A 20,127-nucleotide genomic window follows, 5' to 3' on the forward strand; every position below is an offset into this window, starting at 1 on the left:
CTGATAAAAGTCCAAATATAACATGCAAAGAATCCAACCTCTTTTTCAATTTGCAACCTCAGTGTTTTTGTGTTTGGTAATGGCTTATATACAGACTTACAGAATCTCCTATACGGTATACCAGGCACGGCTTTAAAGCTGTTCTCATTTTAATCAATAAAAGTAACTGCATGTAATGTGAAAGGTTTCATTTGTAGTGATGAGCCCAAAGAATTATCATGACTCCACAGTTCTCCTAAGCTCCACAGAGTTTTAAAGCCTGCAACTTCACTGTTGTGGTTCATTGTCGCAGCACCACCTCATTTCCCACAGCAGGCAGCTGTACCAGAGAAAAAACTGATAAACCTGATGTACACTAACCACGCAGCAGTAAACGGCAGGCAAAATTACAATAGAAGACATTCAGCATCTAAGAAGCCAGACGGTTCTCTCATGAGGCCAAGGCTAATAGATGAGTGCATTCATATTCGCCACGTGAAGAGAGACCTGAACTGATATAAATGTTGCTCTGTGTCTGCAAGATGTTTTAAAAGGAAATCGTTTTCTTTAAAAAAAATCTGTTTCATGAGGTGATAATAGGTCAATATTTTTTTCAACTCTGCCCCCAACTGGCCAAAAACCTGCTGATAAAAATCAAAACATATCTGTAGGGTTTAATAATGCTCCATAATTTCTACAACCATATGCAGGTGCAGACAGTGCTTCTTGCATCAAACACAGAAAAGGATGCAGGGGTCTTGTGAATGTTTCTGAAAAGATGGCTGTGACTTTGCACAGCCAGGATCTTTGCATCAAAGTATAGCAGCTAGTTATGGGCTGGGCTGTAACACTGACTGTATATAAAGATAGACAGGCCTTACGTGACGCCACCCATTGGATTCCTGAAGAGCATGTTTTGAAGCTTGATGTGAGTGGTCTCTCACCATCTAGGCAGTGCCCGACTCCTCCTAACTCCTGGCCAGAGAGCTAGAGCATGAGTGAAGCTGATGTGGATGGATGACGGCAGCCAGTAACCTGGGACAGAACCCACCTGTCATTCAAAGCGGCTATGCTCTTAATTATGCACATCCCCGGTCATAATTTAAACCAGTGGCTTGTTTATGTCATGAAAGGGGGAATTAGCTGGAGTTAAAAACCATTTATAATGTCAGTTTGTGTAGCTTGTCTTGATTAGTGACTGACTTTGACAATATTTCATCCCTGTATGCCAACAGTCCAAGTGTATGATGTTCAGGACCAAATACTATATGCAGCTAAAAATACATCCTGGCATTTGGCTGAAATTTAAAATCTTCTTAGACATTTAACACGTGGTTCACACAAAAAATATCTGCCTTTGAGTCTTGTTGAGACGATTACCATATATCTGACTGCAGCCTTTCAACCAAACATAGCCCAGTTTTGATGTCTAGACATCTTTTATCCTGCAAACTATCAATCAATACTTAACTAGGTTCACCGTGAATCTAGCCATTGCACTTCTCCGCCAACAGATACACATGAAATAACATACAGCTGCACGCTGGCAGGTGCATTTTCTATTTGCAGTCGGCAGCACCTGTCAGGTTGCTTGTTTTGTATCTAGTTTCATGAATCAGTTCAGATGGAAAGAGAATCTATTAGGAGCTGCCTGCTGCCACGTACAAACATAAATCGCTGAGCAACGTGGGCTGCTAAATGCTTCCATCCATATTTTATGCGGCAAGCAAATTCCTCCATTTTGAGATGCCACCATTTAAACGAGCATCATTGTGAGTGTAATACTATAGAGCGGAGGGTACCTTTCAGCGCTGAGGCAAAGAAGATTAGCTCAGCCTACGGATGCCTGGGACGCTGCTAACACTATTTGGTGATAAAAGCATACCCGGCAGAATCCCAGTGAATGTGACAATCAATTTCAATTCACTTTACAGACAAGGGTAATTCAATTAACCTTCATTTTCCGCATTTGCACCCTGAACGTTAGCTGACATCTACTGCTGAGAGTGTGAACAGATCCTCTGAGATAAACAAAACCTCGGCAGCGTCACTATTCGGGTACCTATAGCGATAGATAGAAATGACAGCTTCACAAAGATGGTTCTGCTTCATGTTTTCATAGAGACCTCTTCGGAAAATACACTGAGGTGGAATCTGAAAAGGTCAGTGTCAGTAATATTTAAATGAAAGCTTTCTTGTTGCTGATTGAGCAGTGTTGAGGATAACGGCGGACTGAGAGAGCTCATGGTGGCAGTCCATCCTTCAGTGTGAGTCAGGCACATCCTTTTTACTGCATTCAATCTTTGAATAATGCATGGTAGCTAGCCGCATGCATCAGCAGCCTCTATGGTATTTCTTCTCCTTATAGCCAAACTGCAAGCTTCCCCATCTGCACCCGTCAACACTGAGGAATCAGCCAGGAGCAGTAGCAGTGCTACAGTGCTAAAAAAAAATTGAAACTTGAATAGCCCACTTGCATAAAGTGGGCAGTGCTTTCCAAACAGTTCTGTTTTTAGAAAACGTTGTCGGCAGCGGATGCCTGGCAGGAAAGAGATTTCTTCGGTCACTGTGCTCAGTCCCACTGTTACAGCAGTCAACTGGGACGTGCAGATGTGTGAGATGAAAGACTGAGGCAGAGCTGGTAGTCGAGCACCTCAGCTCGCTCTGCATTTGGAAGCCAGAGATCACAGATCCATGCTCCATTTTCACAGCTCATTTTGAGCCAATCTGCAGCACTTGGACAGCTCATGTGAGCAGCTTTACTATGAGTTTGCAGGACCTTGGAGAAATCCCTGTGTGTGTGTCTCCAACCGCAGTCAGTCATTGTCACAAGGCTCTGTTAGAGGCACTCTTTGAGGTTTGAAAATGTGAGACACATGTATTCTTGCAGTCTCCACAGGTATTTTGTTTTCTTTCACAAGTCACAATTGTTGCATCCTCCTCTGAGATTTTAGGATTATGTGCTTTATGTTTTACACAGAGGCATTCTTCATCTTTTATTCTTTTGCTATTGTCATGGCCAAATATGTCTGGCAGTTGTAAATCAACAGCTGCCATGCCAAAAATCTGAGGATTTTGGCAGCCACATTACAGCCTCTGAAGGTCTACACTCTCTGTATCAGTGATTTTTTTCGAACATTATGGCCACATAAAGACACCTTCCAAACAACAGATGAATCCAAACAATATGAAAAAGATAAAAGTAGAATTCTCTGATATGGTCTCTTCTAGGTTTTTACTTGAAAAAGAATCACAAAACAGACTACAAGGACTCCAGTGTTTGCTTGCTTTTCTTCACAACTCACGGTGGCTTCAGACATACTGCTTTTGTCAAGCACATAAGAACGGTGCTCTTGCTAGAGTGCTGCCGACCAGTAAAGATTCTGAAGTATCCTGTATGATAGCACAAATAAAATCTTAACATAAGAATGAAACGTATTATTACCACTACGCTGACTTCTGTGTCCTCATAAGACTTGAAGGCAAAAGAGAATGAAATCAGCAGAAAGCCAGCAGTGGAATTACATCTGAGAGAACTGTAAGCTTCAGTAGAAGTAGTCTATTATCTATTATCATTTGGGAGGCAATCCGAAACAAGACCTTTAAACCACAACCCAGCCCCCCGAAGACTGTCTACCCAGTAATAAACTGGCTTTTCAATTAGCACCTATCTGACGTTACAACGATAACACAAAACCAATTACACACTGTGCTGCAGATAACTCGTAATCCACTTAATAGGTCTGATTTGACTTCTCTTTTTTTCAGTTTTCCTCACCACCACTGCATGCCCCAGGGCTTTTTGTTCTCCAGTGAGGACAAGGTATCACTTTGAGTTATCAGCATTGAAGGCACATTGGAGATAGCAGGTCGGCCAATCTCCTGGAGGTCCTGATAGCGTGTTTTACGTCTGTGTACAGGGGGTGTTGATGACAGCTTCGGAGGTGAGATGAGCAAAGTTTAATCTGTGGCTTCAGGCTCTGACACTTAGGTTCACAGTTCACAGCTCTGTGGTCCCTCATGTTTTTCTTAGATAATGTTGTTTGGTAGTTTTAAACTTAGCCTAACGAGCATGTCTCTGGACAGTGGGTGGAAGCCGGAGTACCCGGAGAGAACCCACGCAGACACAGGGAGAACATGCAAACTCCACACAGAAAGACCCAGTCGGCCCATGGATTCAAACCTAGAACCTTCTTGCTGTGAGGCAACAGTGCTAACCACCATTCCACTGTGCCGTCCGCAATGAGAATCTTACGTTATCAAATGTATTATTGTGTTTGATTAACTGCCTGAGGCTGAAAAGTTGAACTTATTGACCATTCATTTGTGCTGTGCTTCTTCTTTCTCACTCTTTCAAAAGAGCTACATAAATATTAACATGCACTTTACAATGTCAAGAGTACGAGTTATAAGAGGAGATTTTTGGTAAAATACGCATAAGGCTATTGGGAAAAATGTACCATTGCAAATCCCTAAAAGATGTAAAATATTGTCATTTCTGCTTTTCAGGCTAACCAGACATGGTAGGCTGGATAAAGAGTGTAAGTGAGCTGCAGATCTGGGAAATGAGGCTTTTCTGGAGGCAGCAGAGCTTAATAAGTAGACTTGAGTGACCGCAGCTATTAACCTGGAGCTGTTTCAGCTTTGACAGATAACAGAGATCTGCCTCTAATGATGCCACAGAGTCACAGCAACAATTCAGCACCTTAATTGTGAGGGGAAAGAGCAAAAAATAAAAAATAAAAATCAGCTGCATTCAGGCTGCGGTGCAGAGCAATCAGCTGCAACTTTGCTGTTACAGCAAAATGGAAAAACGATGAATAATTAAAAATGGGGAAACACTAATTGTCTCATTTGGCATCCTTGCAAAGGTAATCATAAATTTCAAATTTTTAATCAAAACAGGTCTTTACAGCCCTGAGTGATTATTTTTCTATCACACCTGAGATGGGGCAACTTGTCTCATGCATCATGCGATGAACAAATCAATCATAATTTGCATCATAATGATATTTCACTGGAATCTTTTTCTCACGGCTCACTGTGTCTCCTCCCTGTTTAGGAAAGCAAACAAAAGCCATTTTTGCCTCGGGCTGATTTGTACGAATGGGTGGGACAAAAAGAGATGGTAAATGCATTCATCAAATATGGCAATTTGCTTAATGGACTCTGACAAAGCCATTGGCGGTCTTTATTTAGATGCAGATGACTTCCTCCATACTGGCTTCCTCTGTCACTGTTGCAGCCGCCCGTCAGAAAAAAAGAGAAAAAAGCTCCCTCCTGTTGTTATAGACTGACAGTTAATCACCACCACTGTCTGTTTGTATATGAAACTGACAGACTGACTGTTTACTCTCTCTCTCCACCTGTTGTGTGGCTCACACTATTTCCCATTAACTCTGTATACAACATCTATTAAAGCAGCAAATAGAGAACAAGCCACGTCTCTAGACTGCATTGTACATATATAAGGTGCATGGTCATGTTTGTTGTAATGCAAAGGAAAAATTGAGAAGGTTGGCTGGCAGAAATACTGTCGCATCTGAAACTCGCTATGCTTCTTTACGGGCAGCACAGTATCACTCAAAGGCAGAGCTGCTGCAACCAGAACGCAGCCTGATGAAACTGTGATATGAAATAGTGTTTCTGGTTCTTTCAGTTTGACAGTACTTGATATTATACGCCATGACTTTTAACAAATATGCCTGCAAAAATTAAGCTGTTTTGTATTCAATTGCTGTATTGCTTACGGGAAAGTTTTAGAGCTGGAAGAGCTGATAAGAATGCGACCTGCATACTGAAAGCACGGGGCTTTCCTGCTATTAGAAGCTCAACTGCTACTGCTGGATGGTGGATATTAATCTGTTTTACTGCTTAGTTCTGTTGATTGTGGTCTACAGATTGAGGGTAATATCAGTACAATAATATCAAGTATTGTCAAACCTATACTGTATTTCAAATATCTTTTCTTTTACTTTTTGTGTAATTATGGCATCACAGATATATAAGAACCATGTTGTTGTTTTCTAGTTAATAAATAGCTGACTACCACATTTGCTTTTTGAAGTTGTACATTAGCACTTTGATTTATCAACTAATCAGTTTTGCTCTAAATAAAGAAATCAGTCAATTTTTTAAAGCATGGAAAACTAAATCGAGACATTTGAAAATATTGCCTTCTGCTCTGACAATTAATCGAAAAATGATCAACTGTTAGCGGCAGCTACGCAGCTAACCAGATAAACCAGAGCACATTAAGATATTTGTCTGTTTTGACAAATTTGCTTATAGGAACTGCTAATGACCAACTGGGATTCCATGCATTTGTTTCTGAGTAATTAGACTGAAATCCTTTGGGTCTCAGCTCTGAGGATGAGGATGAAGCCTTTTGCAAAAATAAACAGAACAAATGGAGTTCTCCTTTAATGAGGCTTAAATATGACTTCTGTGCTTAAGATGTGCTAATGGAGATTAATCTTCAGCGCTGCTTCAAATCCACTGTGTCTCTCATCGCGGAGGAGAGATTAACAGCAACACACCAGGGAAGATGGTAAGTGGTTTTTTCAAACCCATGTTGGGACTGAAGGTCTACTGAGAGACTGTGAAATGACCTGTATTGTACCATGGAAACCTCTCACATTAGTATGGTAACCAACTTCAAGCAAAGACCTTCAAAGTCAGTCAAACAAATGACCCATGGCAGAGGCTCTAACATCCTGCAGAAAGAGTTTCTCTGAATTCAGTCGCGGGTCAGTGGTGAAGTACTGCTGGACTGCCAAATGTCTTTTATATGAGGTAGTTTGTTTGATGTTTATGATGTTTTGAGGCCGAGATATGAAAAAGTGTTTACTTTAAGATATGATTAAAGAGGACAAATCTGCAGAAATATGTCAGGCACGAGAAACCTAAGTCAGACCTATTAGTCAGACGTTATTTTAAAACCAACTTTCTTCTCAGCTTTGTTTATGCGACCAGATTGTGAAGAATATTTGTGACATACAGGCAAAATCTCAAGGCGCGATTACTCACCGCCTATCCAGATATAGACAGTAACAACATAATAACTTCATTCCTCCTCTGAACATGTGCCATATTGACTTCAGTTCAGCTTTAGACTATTGAATGAGATAAGGACGTCGCCTTTTGTCAGTGTTTTCTCCTGGCACAGAACAATCATGCCGTGCGATGCAGAAGCATATCTGTTCGTCATACAGTCAAATGCAGGCAGCAAGCAGTAGTCATTGCTGATGACATTTGATGACACAAAGGTCAATATTTGAATTGGCCCCGTGAAACGAAAACATCAAATCGATGTTTCTCATTGACTTGATAGAACAAAAGCAATCACTTCCCTGCATTTCACTGATGAAAAGTAGCACAAAAACACAGGACTGAATATGACGCACTGAACAAATCTTATTTCCACGGACAAGGGTTGTGTCAGGACCTTGTCACCGTCGCCATGATGGAGGGGAGGCGATTGTTGTTCCCATCTGGCCGCATAATGAGCTCAGGGAGAGACACCCAGGTTACTAATAGAAACATGTCACATGGTACATACAGTAGCCTACAGTGGTAGGAAAATAAACCGTACAGCTGTTGTTAATAATATAAAGGACCCTGGCATTTCCTCTCGAGTGTCTCATTTTATAATTCTCTTTTTCACTTACTGTCACAGTGCACTGTGATTTGTCCTTTCACAAAATTACTCCGATTGTGCGGCTTGTTTTTCTGGGCCCACTTTGTGAGGGAGGAGGCTGCGGAGCTGAACCGCTTAAGTGCAGCAGTTCATTGAAATTCATGTGGGAAGAGCAAGCAAAAGTGGTCTGATCTCTTTGGAGGACCTATTTCACTTTCAAATAAAATGTTACAGCGGAGGATAACCTCTCTGAGACATCAGGACAGCAGAAGACCAATGCAAATTTTCTGACTCTGTTGCATTGGTCTTCTGTTCACAAACACATAAGACAAAGCATCCTACAAAAGACAGAGCAGATATACTAACGAAGACAAGAGGGTGATGGTTCAAAAACTAATTTTGATGTCTTTAATTACTTCACTTGCACAGCATGCCTGCAAGGTTAACAACATAAATCTGTGCTTAAAGGCTACTCAAGTGATTTAGTATTCCACTAGCATACAATGTAGAGGAGAAAAGGAATAGTGAAAATGAATGCAGCAAGGCAGAGACAATTTGAATTTCAGTCCGTAGTATGAGTTATGCTCCAAAAACACATCCAATAACTCTGTATTATCTGTTGCTTGTTCCTCCCTGTCAGGCAATGATTCACATGTTTTATTTCTTTAGGCGGCATTTCAGGAAATACATATATATTCCAGCACAAGTTATTTTATCAGTTGTGGGTTTGTATTTCATTATCAGTTCATTTCCTCAATTATTATCTCCACTAAACTATCAATCATTCATCCACAAATTTCAGAATAATGTGAAAAAGCCCTATCATTATTTTGAAAATTCAAGATGTCTTGTATTTCCAAACAAATAGTCCAAAACCCGGAGATACTCTAATTGCTTTTGTAGAAGAATAACATAATTTTACTAGAAATCCTAAAACCCATAAACCGGTATGTGTTTTTTTGTTTTGTTTTGTTTTTTTCAGAATATACGAGCTGTCATGTATAGTCTGCACCGTACTTGATGGGTACTTGGAGCAGAGAAGGTAAAAACACACTTCATACAGAGTGAGACGGAGGGAGGTCACTGGCTCATTTTTGCTCCAGGGCCATGATCCTCTCTACATCACAAGAGATGGTTTGCGAAAGGAGGAAAGTGATTGTTTTTCCACAAGCTGCATTTGCAAGACAAAGGTCATCTAAGATAACATTGAGTCCATGCACAAAAAAGTTAGAACTTTTGTGATTATTTCCTATGAGAGGTTTCTGTGATTGTGTTTAAAGTGAATGCAGTTAAAACCAGATATTTACATACACTGTGTTAAAAGACACATAAACATTTTTTCCTCACTGTCTGAAGTTAAATCAGACTAAACCGCTCCTGTTTTAGGTCAGTTAGGATTACTAAAATTATTTCTATTTGGTAAATGCCACAATAATGAGAGAGAGAAGTTCTTAGAGAATTTATTATTACTTTCTTCAAAGTCAGAAGTTTACATACACAAAGATTACTATGTCTTTAAACAATGAAGGAAAGCCCTGATGATGATGTCATGGCTTTCATGGGAAAATCAAAAGAAATCAGCCAAGATATCAGGAAGAGAATTGTGGTGCTCCACAGGACTGGTTCATCCTTGGGTACAATTTCCAGATGCTTGAAGGTGCCACGTTCATGTGTTCAAACAATTATACGCAAGTATAGACACCATGGGAATGTCTAGCCATCATACCGCTCAGGAAGGAGACGGGTTCTGTGTCCCAGAGATGAACATGTTTTGGTCCGAAACGCGCGAATCAACCCCAAAACAAAAACTAAAGACCTTGTCAAGATGATGGCTGAATCTGGTAAGAGAGTGTCATTATCCACAGTGAAACGAGCCCTGTACTGACATGGACTGAAAGGCCACTCAGCAAGGAAGAAGCCATTACTCCAAAAGCAACATAAAAAAGCCAGTTTACAGTTTGCAAATACACACAGGGACAAAGACCTTAATTTTTGGAGACATGTCCTGTGGTCTGATGAAACTAAAGTGGAACTGTTTGGCCATAATGACCATCGTTACGTTTGGAGGAAAAAGGGGGAAGCTTGTAAGCCTGAGAACACCATCCCAACTGTGAAGTATGGGGGTGGTAGCATCATGTTGTAGGGCTGTTTTGCTGCAGGAGGAACTGGTGCACTTCATAAAATAGACGGCATCATGAGGAAAGAACATTATGTGGAAATATTGTAGCAACATCTCAAGACATCAGCCAGGAAGTTAAAGCTTGGATGCAAATGGGTCTTCCAAATGGACAATGACCCTAAGCATACTGCCAAAGTAGTTACAAAGTGGCTTAAGGACAACAAAATCAATGTTTTGGAGTGGCCATCACAAAGCCCCGAACTCAATCCCATAGAAAATTTGTGGGCAGATATGAAAAGGCGTGTGCGAGCTAGGTGGCCTACAACCCTGACTCAGTTACACAAGTTCTGTCAGGAGGAACGGACCAGAATTCCAGCAGACTATTGCGAGAAGCTTGTGGAAGGATACCCAAAGCGTTTGACCCAAGTCATACAGTTTAAAGGCAATGCTACCAAATACTAAGGAAATGTATGTAAACTTCTGACTTTGAAGAAAGCAATAAAAAATTCTCTAAGAAATTCTCTCTCTCATTATTGTGGCATTAGGCAAAAAGAAATAATTTTGGTAATCCTAACTGACCTAAAACAGGAGAGTTTTAGTCTGATTTAACTTCAGACAGTGAGGAAAAAAAGGTTTATGTGTCTTTTAACACAGTGTATGTAAACTTCTGGTAGCTCCGATCACACATGCGCCTCTGCAACCATTGCAACTTCAAAATATTGATTACAGCTCAACATGATGTGCAAAAAAAAAGAAACTGCAAAAATACACAGACAAGACAAAAGACAGTAATGACAAGACAAACATTTTGATGTTATATCTTAATTAGTGTCTGAGGAATTCCCACTTCTCCACTCTTTTTATCAGTCAAACTAATCACACAATCAGAAACCATATCTATGTCCACGTATACTGGAATTTGCACATATTAACATGAGTAATACAGTAAAAATTACAGCTTCATTATGGGAAGGTTGAAATAAAGTGTGATTAAGTATTTGGTAATAAAACATATGAATTCTCTCTATTTATACCATCATTTTATGTTGTCTGGCCTGTCAATTGTGATCAAACCACACCCACACAGCTTATATGTATATGTCGTTTCAGTAACAAGGGGTTAGGGTTAGGGTAGTCAGAGCGCCACAACTTTGGTTTGACTGATGTTTTTCCAAAGATCAGATAGATAGATAGATAGATAGATAGATAGATAGATTTTTATTTGTCACATGCACAGTTATACATAGTACAATGTACAGTGAAATGTGTTGTTGTACCTGCAGCCTGTAGTAAAAAGAAATAAAAAGAAAGAAATATAGTACTACAGTAAACAGTAGTATGCACACAAGGTAAGCAATATAAGTGTAATGTACACCAATAGAGAATTAAATATAAGAATAAAAAATAAAAATAAAAATAAAATAATAATATAGACTGAATAAAAATAAAAATATAGACTGGTAAACTTGGGGGGGGGGGGGGGGGGGTTGTATATGTACATCAATTTACAGTGTTAGCAGCTTCATGAATAAAGTGCAGTGATATTTAAGTCCAGTTAAGGCTCAGAGTTGAGCAGGCGGATGGCATGGGGATAGAAACTCTTCTTCAGCCTCTCAGTCTTTGTCCTCAGGCATCGGAAACGCCGGCCTGATGGCAGTAGAGAGAAGAGAGAGTGTCCGGGGTGACTGGGCTGTTTCAGGATCTTTGTGGCCCTTAACCTGCAACGCTTGGTGTAAATGTCCTGCAGGTTGGGGAGGGGAGTTCTGATGGTCCGCTCCGCTGAACGGACCACCCTCTTGAGGGCCAGGAAGTCCTGCCTGGTACAGTTTCCCATCCAGGTGGTGATGCTCCCACACAAGATGCTCTCGATGGTGCAGGTGTAAAAGTTTCTGAGCACCTTGAGAGGGAGCTTAAAGTCTCTGAGGCGTCTGAGGAGGTAGAGACGCTGTCTGGCCTTCCTCACGATGGTGTTCAGATGGTGGGTCCATGACAGGTCCTGTGAGATGGTCACTCCCAGGTATCTGAAAGTGTCCACTCTTTCCACCTCAGAGCCACAGATAGTGAGTGGATGGAAGTCCCTCTGCTGTTTCCTGCTGAAGTCCACTATCAGTTCCTTTGTTTTGCTGACGTTCAGCAGGAGGTGGTTCTCCCGGCACCAGTCCTCCAGGTGGGACACCTCCCTCCTGTAGGCTGTCTCGTCGTTGTGGGAGATTAGTCCTACAACAGCGGTGTCGTCAGCAAACTTGATTATGATGTTGGAGTCTGAAGTGGCCTCGCAGTCGTGTGTGTACAGCGAGTACAGCAGAGGGCTGAGCACACAGCCCTGGGGGGATCCAGTATCACTGCATAAGTATCACACAGAACTGTCACACTGAAAAATATGAAAAACAATGCTATCAAGATAAATGAAAATAAATTAAATCTTGTTGGATTTAAACATGATTCATTGAAAGTGTTGCATTTAAGTGCAGTGCGTTTACATATGGTCTAACCTTTGCACTGACATCCCTGCTATGTTAACACGTGATTTGAATGAAACTATATTGACCGTAGCTGCCACTGAACCCAGCTGAATTGTAATATTAGTTATTTACATATAATTAGTTTTTGCACCTTCAGGCGTAATAATAACACTGCACCGCCTTGATAGCCTAATCTTTGGATGATTTAGGTACTGCTTTTTAGAAAGAGTTTCCTTCTGTTAATGTTTGTTTGTCTGATAATGTGTTGTTGTTTATGTTTTGGATATGTTTGCTAAATTTAACTTAACCATTTTTTTTCTAAAATGGATGCATAAATCTCATTCATAACACACAGGCCTACTGTACACATCATGTGTACTTCATAGCAGCCTATCTTCCTTTATTATGTTCCATTAATGGGAGTACCTATTCAATTCAATACAGCAGCAATACAGAGGCAACACTGGCAAGTACCCAAGTTCTTTCCTTTTATTTAGTTTACTAATTATTCATACAGAATTAAATATACATAAATATAAAGCAACAAAGGCAGCAGAGACATGGTTTTGCTGCTTATACTGAATTAACCCGGAGGGGAAGGCAGTTGAAAGAGAGGAGGAAAAAGTCCGCTCCCACTCTGTGTTAATTTTCCGTAGCTTATTATGTGTCATTAACCTGGCAGGAATAAAATATGACTTGCCGTCGCTTTAATTGATGGCGACAACAATTCAGCTAACCCGTGCGTGCTGGGATGGTTCCGGAAAGCGGAAGTCGTCGTTACTTAGCAACCAAGTGGGCAAACAAGCGCGAGCACATCTGAACAACTCGGCATACTAGCATTTTAGCTAGTTAAACTTTTTGTTGTTGTTGTCTCTGTTGTTAAGTTTATCACTCAGTGCTCCATAGCCTGTTTTTTAATTTATTTAATTTTTTATTTTAATTTGTCGTTCTAGTCAAATGGCAGGCAAGAAGAAAGAGGCAAGCCTACAGGTTGGACAAACACAGCACAGTTTGTGTTATGTTGACAAAATCCGTTTAGGTTTTAGACTACTTTTATTAGCCCTGCTGATATTAATTACTTCGTCCTTTCTCGACCAGGCTTCTGTCACAAACCAAGAACAGTGGGAGGAGATGCTTGCAACCAAGGGATTAACAGGTAAGGCAGTAAAGGACTTGCTCTTATCACAATGAAAGTGAATACTGTACATAGCATCACAACACTAACCACAGACACAGTTGTAGCAAGAGATGTGACTTAAAAAACTGAATGAGTGCTGTCATTGTATTTGTTAATTTGTTGTATTCTGCTACCCCCTTGTGTTTACTGGGATAACTGCAGATTGAATGCTTGTACAAATCGACCATCCTTCCTGTCTTTGTCTTTCTCCTTCTTCTCTCTCACGCTCACAAACACACACTCAGTGTCTCTCTGCTTGCAGTTGTCGACGTGTACCAGCAGTGGTGTGGCCCCTGTCGAGCTGTGGTTAGTCTCCTCCGAAAAATAAAGAACGAACTGGGCGATGACCTCCTACATTTTGCCACAGTAAGCCCAAAGTTATTTAAAATGTAAAGAATTTAAAATTGAAAACCAACATTTGTAAAGAAGGAGTTTTTGACTTTGTGTGTGTGTGCGTGTTTGCTTGTTTGTTGTGTAGGCCGAGGCAGACAGCATTGATGCACTGGAGAGGTATCGAGGGAAATGTGAACCCACCTTTCTCTTCTATGGGGTGAGTGTGTGCATATATTGTAAGTGCATGTTTGCACAGTAAATATGTGTGTCCATTGTTCATTAAGAGCCACCAGATATCTGAGTTTTGCCTTTTTGTGCTCTGCATAAGCCTTCTGTGCCTTATTTCAACCTGCCATTTACAATGTAATATTATATTATGCATCTATACATTTAATTTTCATTAGGTAGGTGCCAGTTTTTATCTGATTAAAGAGTGTTACTGATATTTCTATATTTATCTGTAATTTCAATCATCAGAGGCACTAATGCTCTAACCCGGAGTCATTATCCTTCTTTTAGCCTCTTAGTAAAGTGCGTACATGGGCGTTTGTAGCATTTCTGTATGTCAGTGCTGGTTTAGTTAAATTGAATTTAAAAAAAAAAAAAGTTTTAATAGACATTTGCTTGTGTTGATTGAACAGGGTGGGGAACTGGTGGCTGTGCTGCGAGGGGCCAATGCTCCTATGCTTCAGAGGATGATTGTGGATCAGTTGGCCAAAGAGAAGCTGGTCCTTGAGCAGGGTGGCGAACGTAAAGTGGTGAGCAGTGAAAAACTCGCACATGCAGTTATGTTGGTGAAATACTACATTGTTTTCATAACAGGCATCTTAACTTGGCCTGGTAATGCACAGATAAATAACATTAACAAAAGTACAGAGGGCCATAACAGTGTGACAGTGATCTAATGGGCAGTACCAGGACCCTGAAACATGAACAATTTTAATTTTATTAATTAATTTTTATAATTTTATTATTTACATGTCTGGTTTTTGTACTGTGTAATTTGTGTACTGTGTCTTTGGTGAAAAAAAGGCCTAATTTTCGACTAATCTTTTAGTTAATCAATAGAAATGAATAAGCAGGTATTGTGACTTGTTTCAGGATCCAGTGCTTAAAAGATATTCCAAGCAAAAATGAAAAATATTCTCCAGTTCCAGCTTAACAAATGCAAGGCATTACTCCTTTTTTCTTTTTGAATGTTATTGGATACACTTCTCTTTTGACATTTATTGACCAAATAATAATAATCAGTATTAAACAGTAGTTGCAGATATGTTGTAGGAAAGTATTTATGTGAGCGAGACAAACAAGTTTAGGTATTCACTGTTGGTTGTGTTGTGTGTGTCAGGTTAAAGATGATGGTCTGGTGGATGATGAGAACAAAGGAGAGGAGGAGCCGCCTCAGCCATCAGAAAACGAAGAAAGCATAATTGGTTTGTTGCTGTTTATTTTTGATTTTGTGTACCATTTTTTTCTTTTTATTGAAATTACTGAGCATCATTTGAGCTCCTCTCTTCTCCTGTAGTTCCTGCCAGCAAATCCTACACAGTTGCCATCATTAAACCAGATGCTGTTGCTCATGGCAAGGCAAATGAGATCATAATGAAGGTACACAGAGACTAACACTGCTCACATTCTAAGAAGACAGGATTGTCTCAAGCCTTCCTGCTGATATTAATTTGTTATGCTGGCACTACTCCCCTGGCTAGATTCAAGATGCTGGGTTTGAGATCCTGGCCCACGAGGAGCGCACACTTACTGATGTTGAAGCTCGAGACTTTTACCAACACAAAGCAGCCGAGGTATGGTATAGTGACTCAAGGAAAACAGAATATATATGTATATCAAGGCAACGCTTTTGACAGACAGCAGCCTTTTGCACAGATTGTCATACTGTCAAACTGAGTAAAACTGATGATGGTGTACGTTTGTGAGGTTAGTCAGGGCCATTAATATTCTGAGTCAACATACCAATGGGAGAGCAGTCACGACCAGTGTACAACTCATTTCAGTTACTTTGTAATACGTTACACATCCAACTGCATTTCTGCACACGGCTAAAAATAGAGTTGCTGTGCAAGCAGCTTTTTTTTGTGCTTATTGTGCCGTTTGTGATTCAGATTCAGAAATACAACATAAGTGTAACGTTGTAAATGAAGTTCCACAGGAGGTTCATGGTGTCAATGCATTAACATACCTTATGTGTCTGCTCTTGTCTGTACGCGACGGTGGTTTGTAGGCTTGCTTTGAGGACTTGGTGCAGTTCATGTCCAGTGGCCCCTCCCATATTCTGGTACTCTCTCAGGTAGAGGGCTCAGCTGGCGTCGTACCAGCATGGCGTGAGTTCATTGGCCCAGCAGACATAGAGGAAGCCAGAAGAGAGAAACCAGAAAGGTTAGTAACTGGAAATTATCCATACTGCACGCTCCATTCAGGAAGAGAGCTGAGAAAACACCAACAAACTACTGTGAGATTAGATATGTAAAAATTCCCTCATTTTTGTAAAGACACTTTTGCTTATAGACTTTTGTTTCTGCACTGATGATTTCAACAGTGTGAAACAAGCTCAGTCTAATGTCTGGAAAAGGGAATGAGCTGCACATTCTCGCCTGCTCAATCAGACACACCCAAACATTATGCTTCTCTCTGGTTGAACACCAGCCGAGCAACCATCTGGTCTCCTCTCCTTTCTCCCCCCTGGCTTCCTGCAGCTTGCGGGCACAATACGGGACAGAGACACTATTCAACGCAGTGCACGGTAGTGAGGACAGCGACCAGGCCAGCAGGGAGCTTGCCTTCTTCTTCCCCAACTTTAGGACGGCCTCAGTAATGGAGCAGGATGGGGAGGAAGATCGTGTGGAGAGGACACTGGCTCTTATCCGGCCTAACGTTGCCAGGGAGAACAGAGGTGGGGCTCATGCCAAATACACAAGCACAGATACACACACAAAATTACGGTTCCTATAAGTAGTAGTGGGACTGCTCAATACCATCAGCAAAGGTGTTGAATCACACTTTGTACTATATTAATACATATATATTCTTTAAATATATATTTTTACCATATATTGACAAGGTAACTTATTCATTTATTTATTTTGCAGAAGAGATCTTGGCCCAGATCCACAAGTTAGGCTTCACGATAGCCCTCCAAAGAGAGGTGATGTTGACAGAGGAGCAGGTCAGACAGTTTTACTTTAATCATGTTGATGAGGACTACTTCCCCGCACTGCTCCAAAGCATGACGAGGTAACTGTGACAGGCTCTATTAGTGATATAAAGATTGGTGTGCTACAGTAGACATTTATTCAACATGTTGTATTTACAGTGGACCAGTGTTAGCTTTGGCTCTAGCCAGAACTGGGGCTGTCCATCACTGGAAGAACATCCTTGGTCCTTCTGATGTGAATAAAGCCAGGGAGGAGTGTCCTGACTGGTGAGTGATGTGAAGTGCTCTTTATTTACCTGCTGGAATGAGAACAAAGAAATCAGTGTGGTATAATTGCCAGTAGAAAATCGAAAAGCGGTTTACCATTAGAAATGGGTGGTAACCAGAGTCTAATCATACCTGTAATGCAGGATTCTGTGTCCCTCATATTCAGTCTAAGGGCCCAGTTTACTGTGGAGAATGAGCCTCTCAACCAGCTTCATGGCAGCGCCACCCAAGAGGAGGCAGAACGAGAGATCAACTTCTTCTTTCCCAAACAACAGACTCTGGCTGTGATCAAACCTGATGCAATGGAGGAACACAGAGGTCCTTCTTGCTTATTTAGAAGAACATAGAAATGTTACGAATTTACTTTTGTTTGTAAAGTTACTAAGCAGTGATATGTATTCTCTTCACTCTCACAGAGACTGTTTTGGAGGAGATCCGTGGCAGAGGTTTCTCTGTAACGCAGCTGAAGGAGACGGTGCTGTCAAAGGAAATGGCTGAGGAGTTTTACAAAGAGCACAGGGAGAAGCCTTTCTTCAGCCAGCTGGTGGAATTCATGTGTCGGTGAGTTTGTCCCCTGACATAGCCACACGGGAGCAGCGAGAAGTGACTACAGCAGACCTGCCCTAATTCCTGTAGCCGCAGCCAGTTTAAACAGCACTTTTAACTGCAATCTTAGCAGCTCAGAATCCAGGCCGCCTCAGGCAAGCGGCTAGGAAGTCCATCTCAATTTCATTCTTTCTTCCACTGCACATCTACATTTTAAGAGTTATCTTCCGCTCTGATTAGCCCCCACACTTCGCTGTTACACAACTGCTTGCACACAGGGAGTAGAGAGATGGGTGCAGCGGGGCACTTCAGCCTGAAAAGCTACGTTTCATTTTCGGTCTTAACTGCAGTTTTTTATTCTGGCAACTTGCAAATGGCTTGCAAGTTCGCTCTTATGACCTATAACGTTACCTATAAAGTATTTTAAGGGGAATTTACTGAAGTGTTTAGCTGCTCTTTCTGGCAATAAGCGGTTCACTTGTATGGATGTGATTAGAATAGGATTTGTGTTATCCGTAATCAAACCCCCTGAAAATACACCTGGACTTCTCTACAAGCAAAGGTGAGAAGATGAAACACTGCAGGTCAAAGAAATATACAACTGATATTTTAATAATACAATATCAAGAGTGAAAGGCATCACTTGTGCGAACTACAGAGAATTATTTCCTGAATCTGCAGCTTCCGCAGCTTTCAGTTTTATGAAGAAAGCAACTTTAATTTTACATCCCCCAAATCTCTAAAAGCCACTGCCTGTTTTGCACCAAAATACAGACAGACACTTCTCCAACTAGCTGGTTAACAGGATCACATGGCAGCTAGGGAAACATTGTCCCTTGAGAGTTTGTAGCAACAAAAACAGAATTTAAAAAAAGGGAAAATTGGACGCAAATTCACAAGGAGAACACAAACAACAGTCCAAATGGATGATCATTTTCCTCCACAGCTGTTATATGTGTAAATAAGCAGCTATTTGCCAAGGCAGTAACCATGTCAACTTGGAGGTGTATTGTTTCTTGTTTCAGCTGCCGGCAACTGACCCAAAACATCAGTTATGAACTACACTTGGAGATTTTTGGAATCAATACTCAGATGAACAGGCATTTAGGTTAAACGTTAAGGTTTAATTTATTTAGATTTTCTTGTTTAAACAGATGCCTAACAAGCACATCTCAGTTTAAAGCAGGTTATGGCACATTTTGTATTACTGTGATTTGAAGGCATGCATTTAACCCAGACATCCAAAAACAAGCTTGCATTTTTAAAGCAAATTTAGCTCAGTCTTCAAGCCCAGACATCTTTTTACCTGCAGTTCTCTATATGAATGCTTACCAGTAAGTTGGAGTCAAATGCTGCTTATTATAATAATAGAAGGTATTGTGAGCCTTGACAATTTATTTGCATTTTTGCTGCAAATTATTCTTGTATGAAAGATGTCTTTTGTCATGCTTGTTATTATGTTGCTAAATTCATACACCTAGCAACAAGGGAGGCAACACGTGCATAGCAGAACATTTTGCTACCCAAACTTTCCAGCAGACAAGTAATAAAAGGCTGGCAGGTGCATCACTCTTTCCCTGCATGTCCAAAAAGTGTTTGAATGCTTTGACAGTGAAAGCACAGGGTCCATCAGCCATCATGCAATTTAACAAGATATCTTTAGAGATTAGCAGTTTACCAGGAATAAAAGTGACACGCAAAATCTTTACGTAAGAGCATCCCGTTGTGTTTGTTTCAGAGGGCCCTGTATGATGCTGGTCCTGACCAAGGAAAATGCAGTGGAAGAATGGAGGGCCATGATGGGTCCCACCAACCCTGAGAAAGCTAAGGAAACATCCCCAAAGTCTCTAAGGGCCCGCTTTGCTGCGGACATCCTTCACAACTCGGTTCACGGCTCCTCCAATGAGCAGCACGCAGAGGAGAAGATCCGTTTTATCTTCGGCGACATCAACGCCGACACACAGCTTGCCAGTGACGGAGACACTGACAAAACAATTGCAGGTAATCATATGATCTATGTGACGGTCATTTCCATCTGTCAGTCTGGTTTTATAGCAGTAATCAGTCAGTGCTGATGTTTTTGTGTATGTAAGTGTTCCTCCTGCTACAAATAATATTTCTTTCTGCCATCTATTATAAGGTTAAAATAACAAATACTCCAACTTAAAAATCTGTTTTCAGCACAAGAGCAAGACAGTTCTGCAGATGAAAATACAGGAATGTCAAGATCTTCAACAGAAGAAATATCCAATAATTATCACCAAAACCAAGGTATGCACTTGAGTATTTCCACACACATTTGCTGGGCCTGACCAGTCAAAGTATGCATTTGACATGTCCAGGGACTCGAGCCATTTAGAGCACATGATTTTGCATAGGTGGACATTATCATGCAGTTTTTACTGATTCTCAGTCAGCACCAAGTACAACACTTTA

At 40.8% G+C, this 20,127-nt stretch overlaps 1 protein-coding gene across 1 annotated transcript; it reads left to right on the forward strand.

The window, feature by feature from the left end:
• Positions 1 to 13,156: 13,156 nt before the first annotated feature.
• Positions 13,157 to 20,094, forward strand: LOC311487919 (thioredoxin domain-containing protein 6-like; the record flags this gene model as incomplete). The annotated part of the gene is made up of 15 exons (XM_084544345.1): positions 13,157 to 13,189; positions 13,298 to 13,355; positions 13,639 to 13,742; positions 13,855 to 13,926; positions 14,351 to 14,467; positions 15,058 to 15,142; positions 15,235 to 15,317; positions 15,419 to 15,511; positions 15,949 to 16,103; positions 16,421 to 16,617; positions 16,814 to 16,958; positions 17,038 to 17,145; positions 17,312 to 17,463; positions 17,562 to 17,706; positions 19,430 to 20,094. 15 exons carry the CDS (start codon positions 13,157 to 13,159, stop codon positions 19,764 to 19,766), a joined length of 1,884 nt encoding a protein of 627 aa, XP_084400471.1. The 3' UTR covers positions 19,767 to 20,094.
• Positions 20,095 to 20,127: the final 33 nt, after the last annotated feature.

The sequence above is a fragment of the Chelon labrosus genome (genome assembly GCF_963514085.1).
Source record: "Chelon labrosus genome assembly, chromosome: 5".
Taxonomy (NCBI): domain Eukaryota; kingdom Metazoa; phylum Chordata; class Actinopteri; order Mugiliformes; family Mugilidae; genus Chelon; species Chelon labrosus.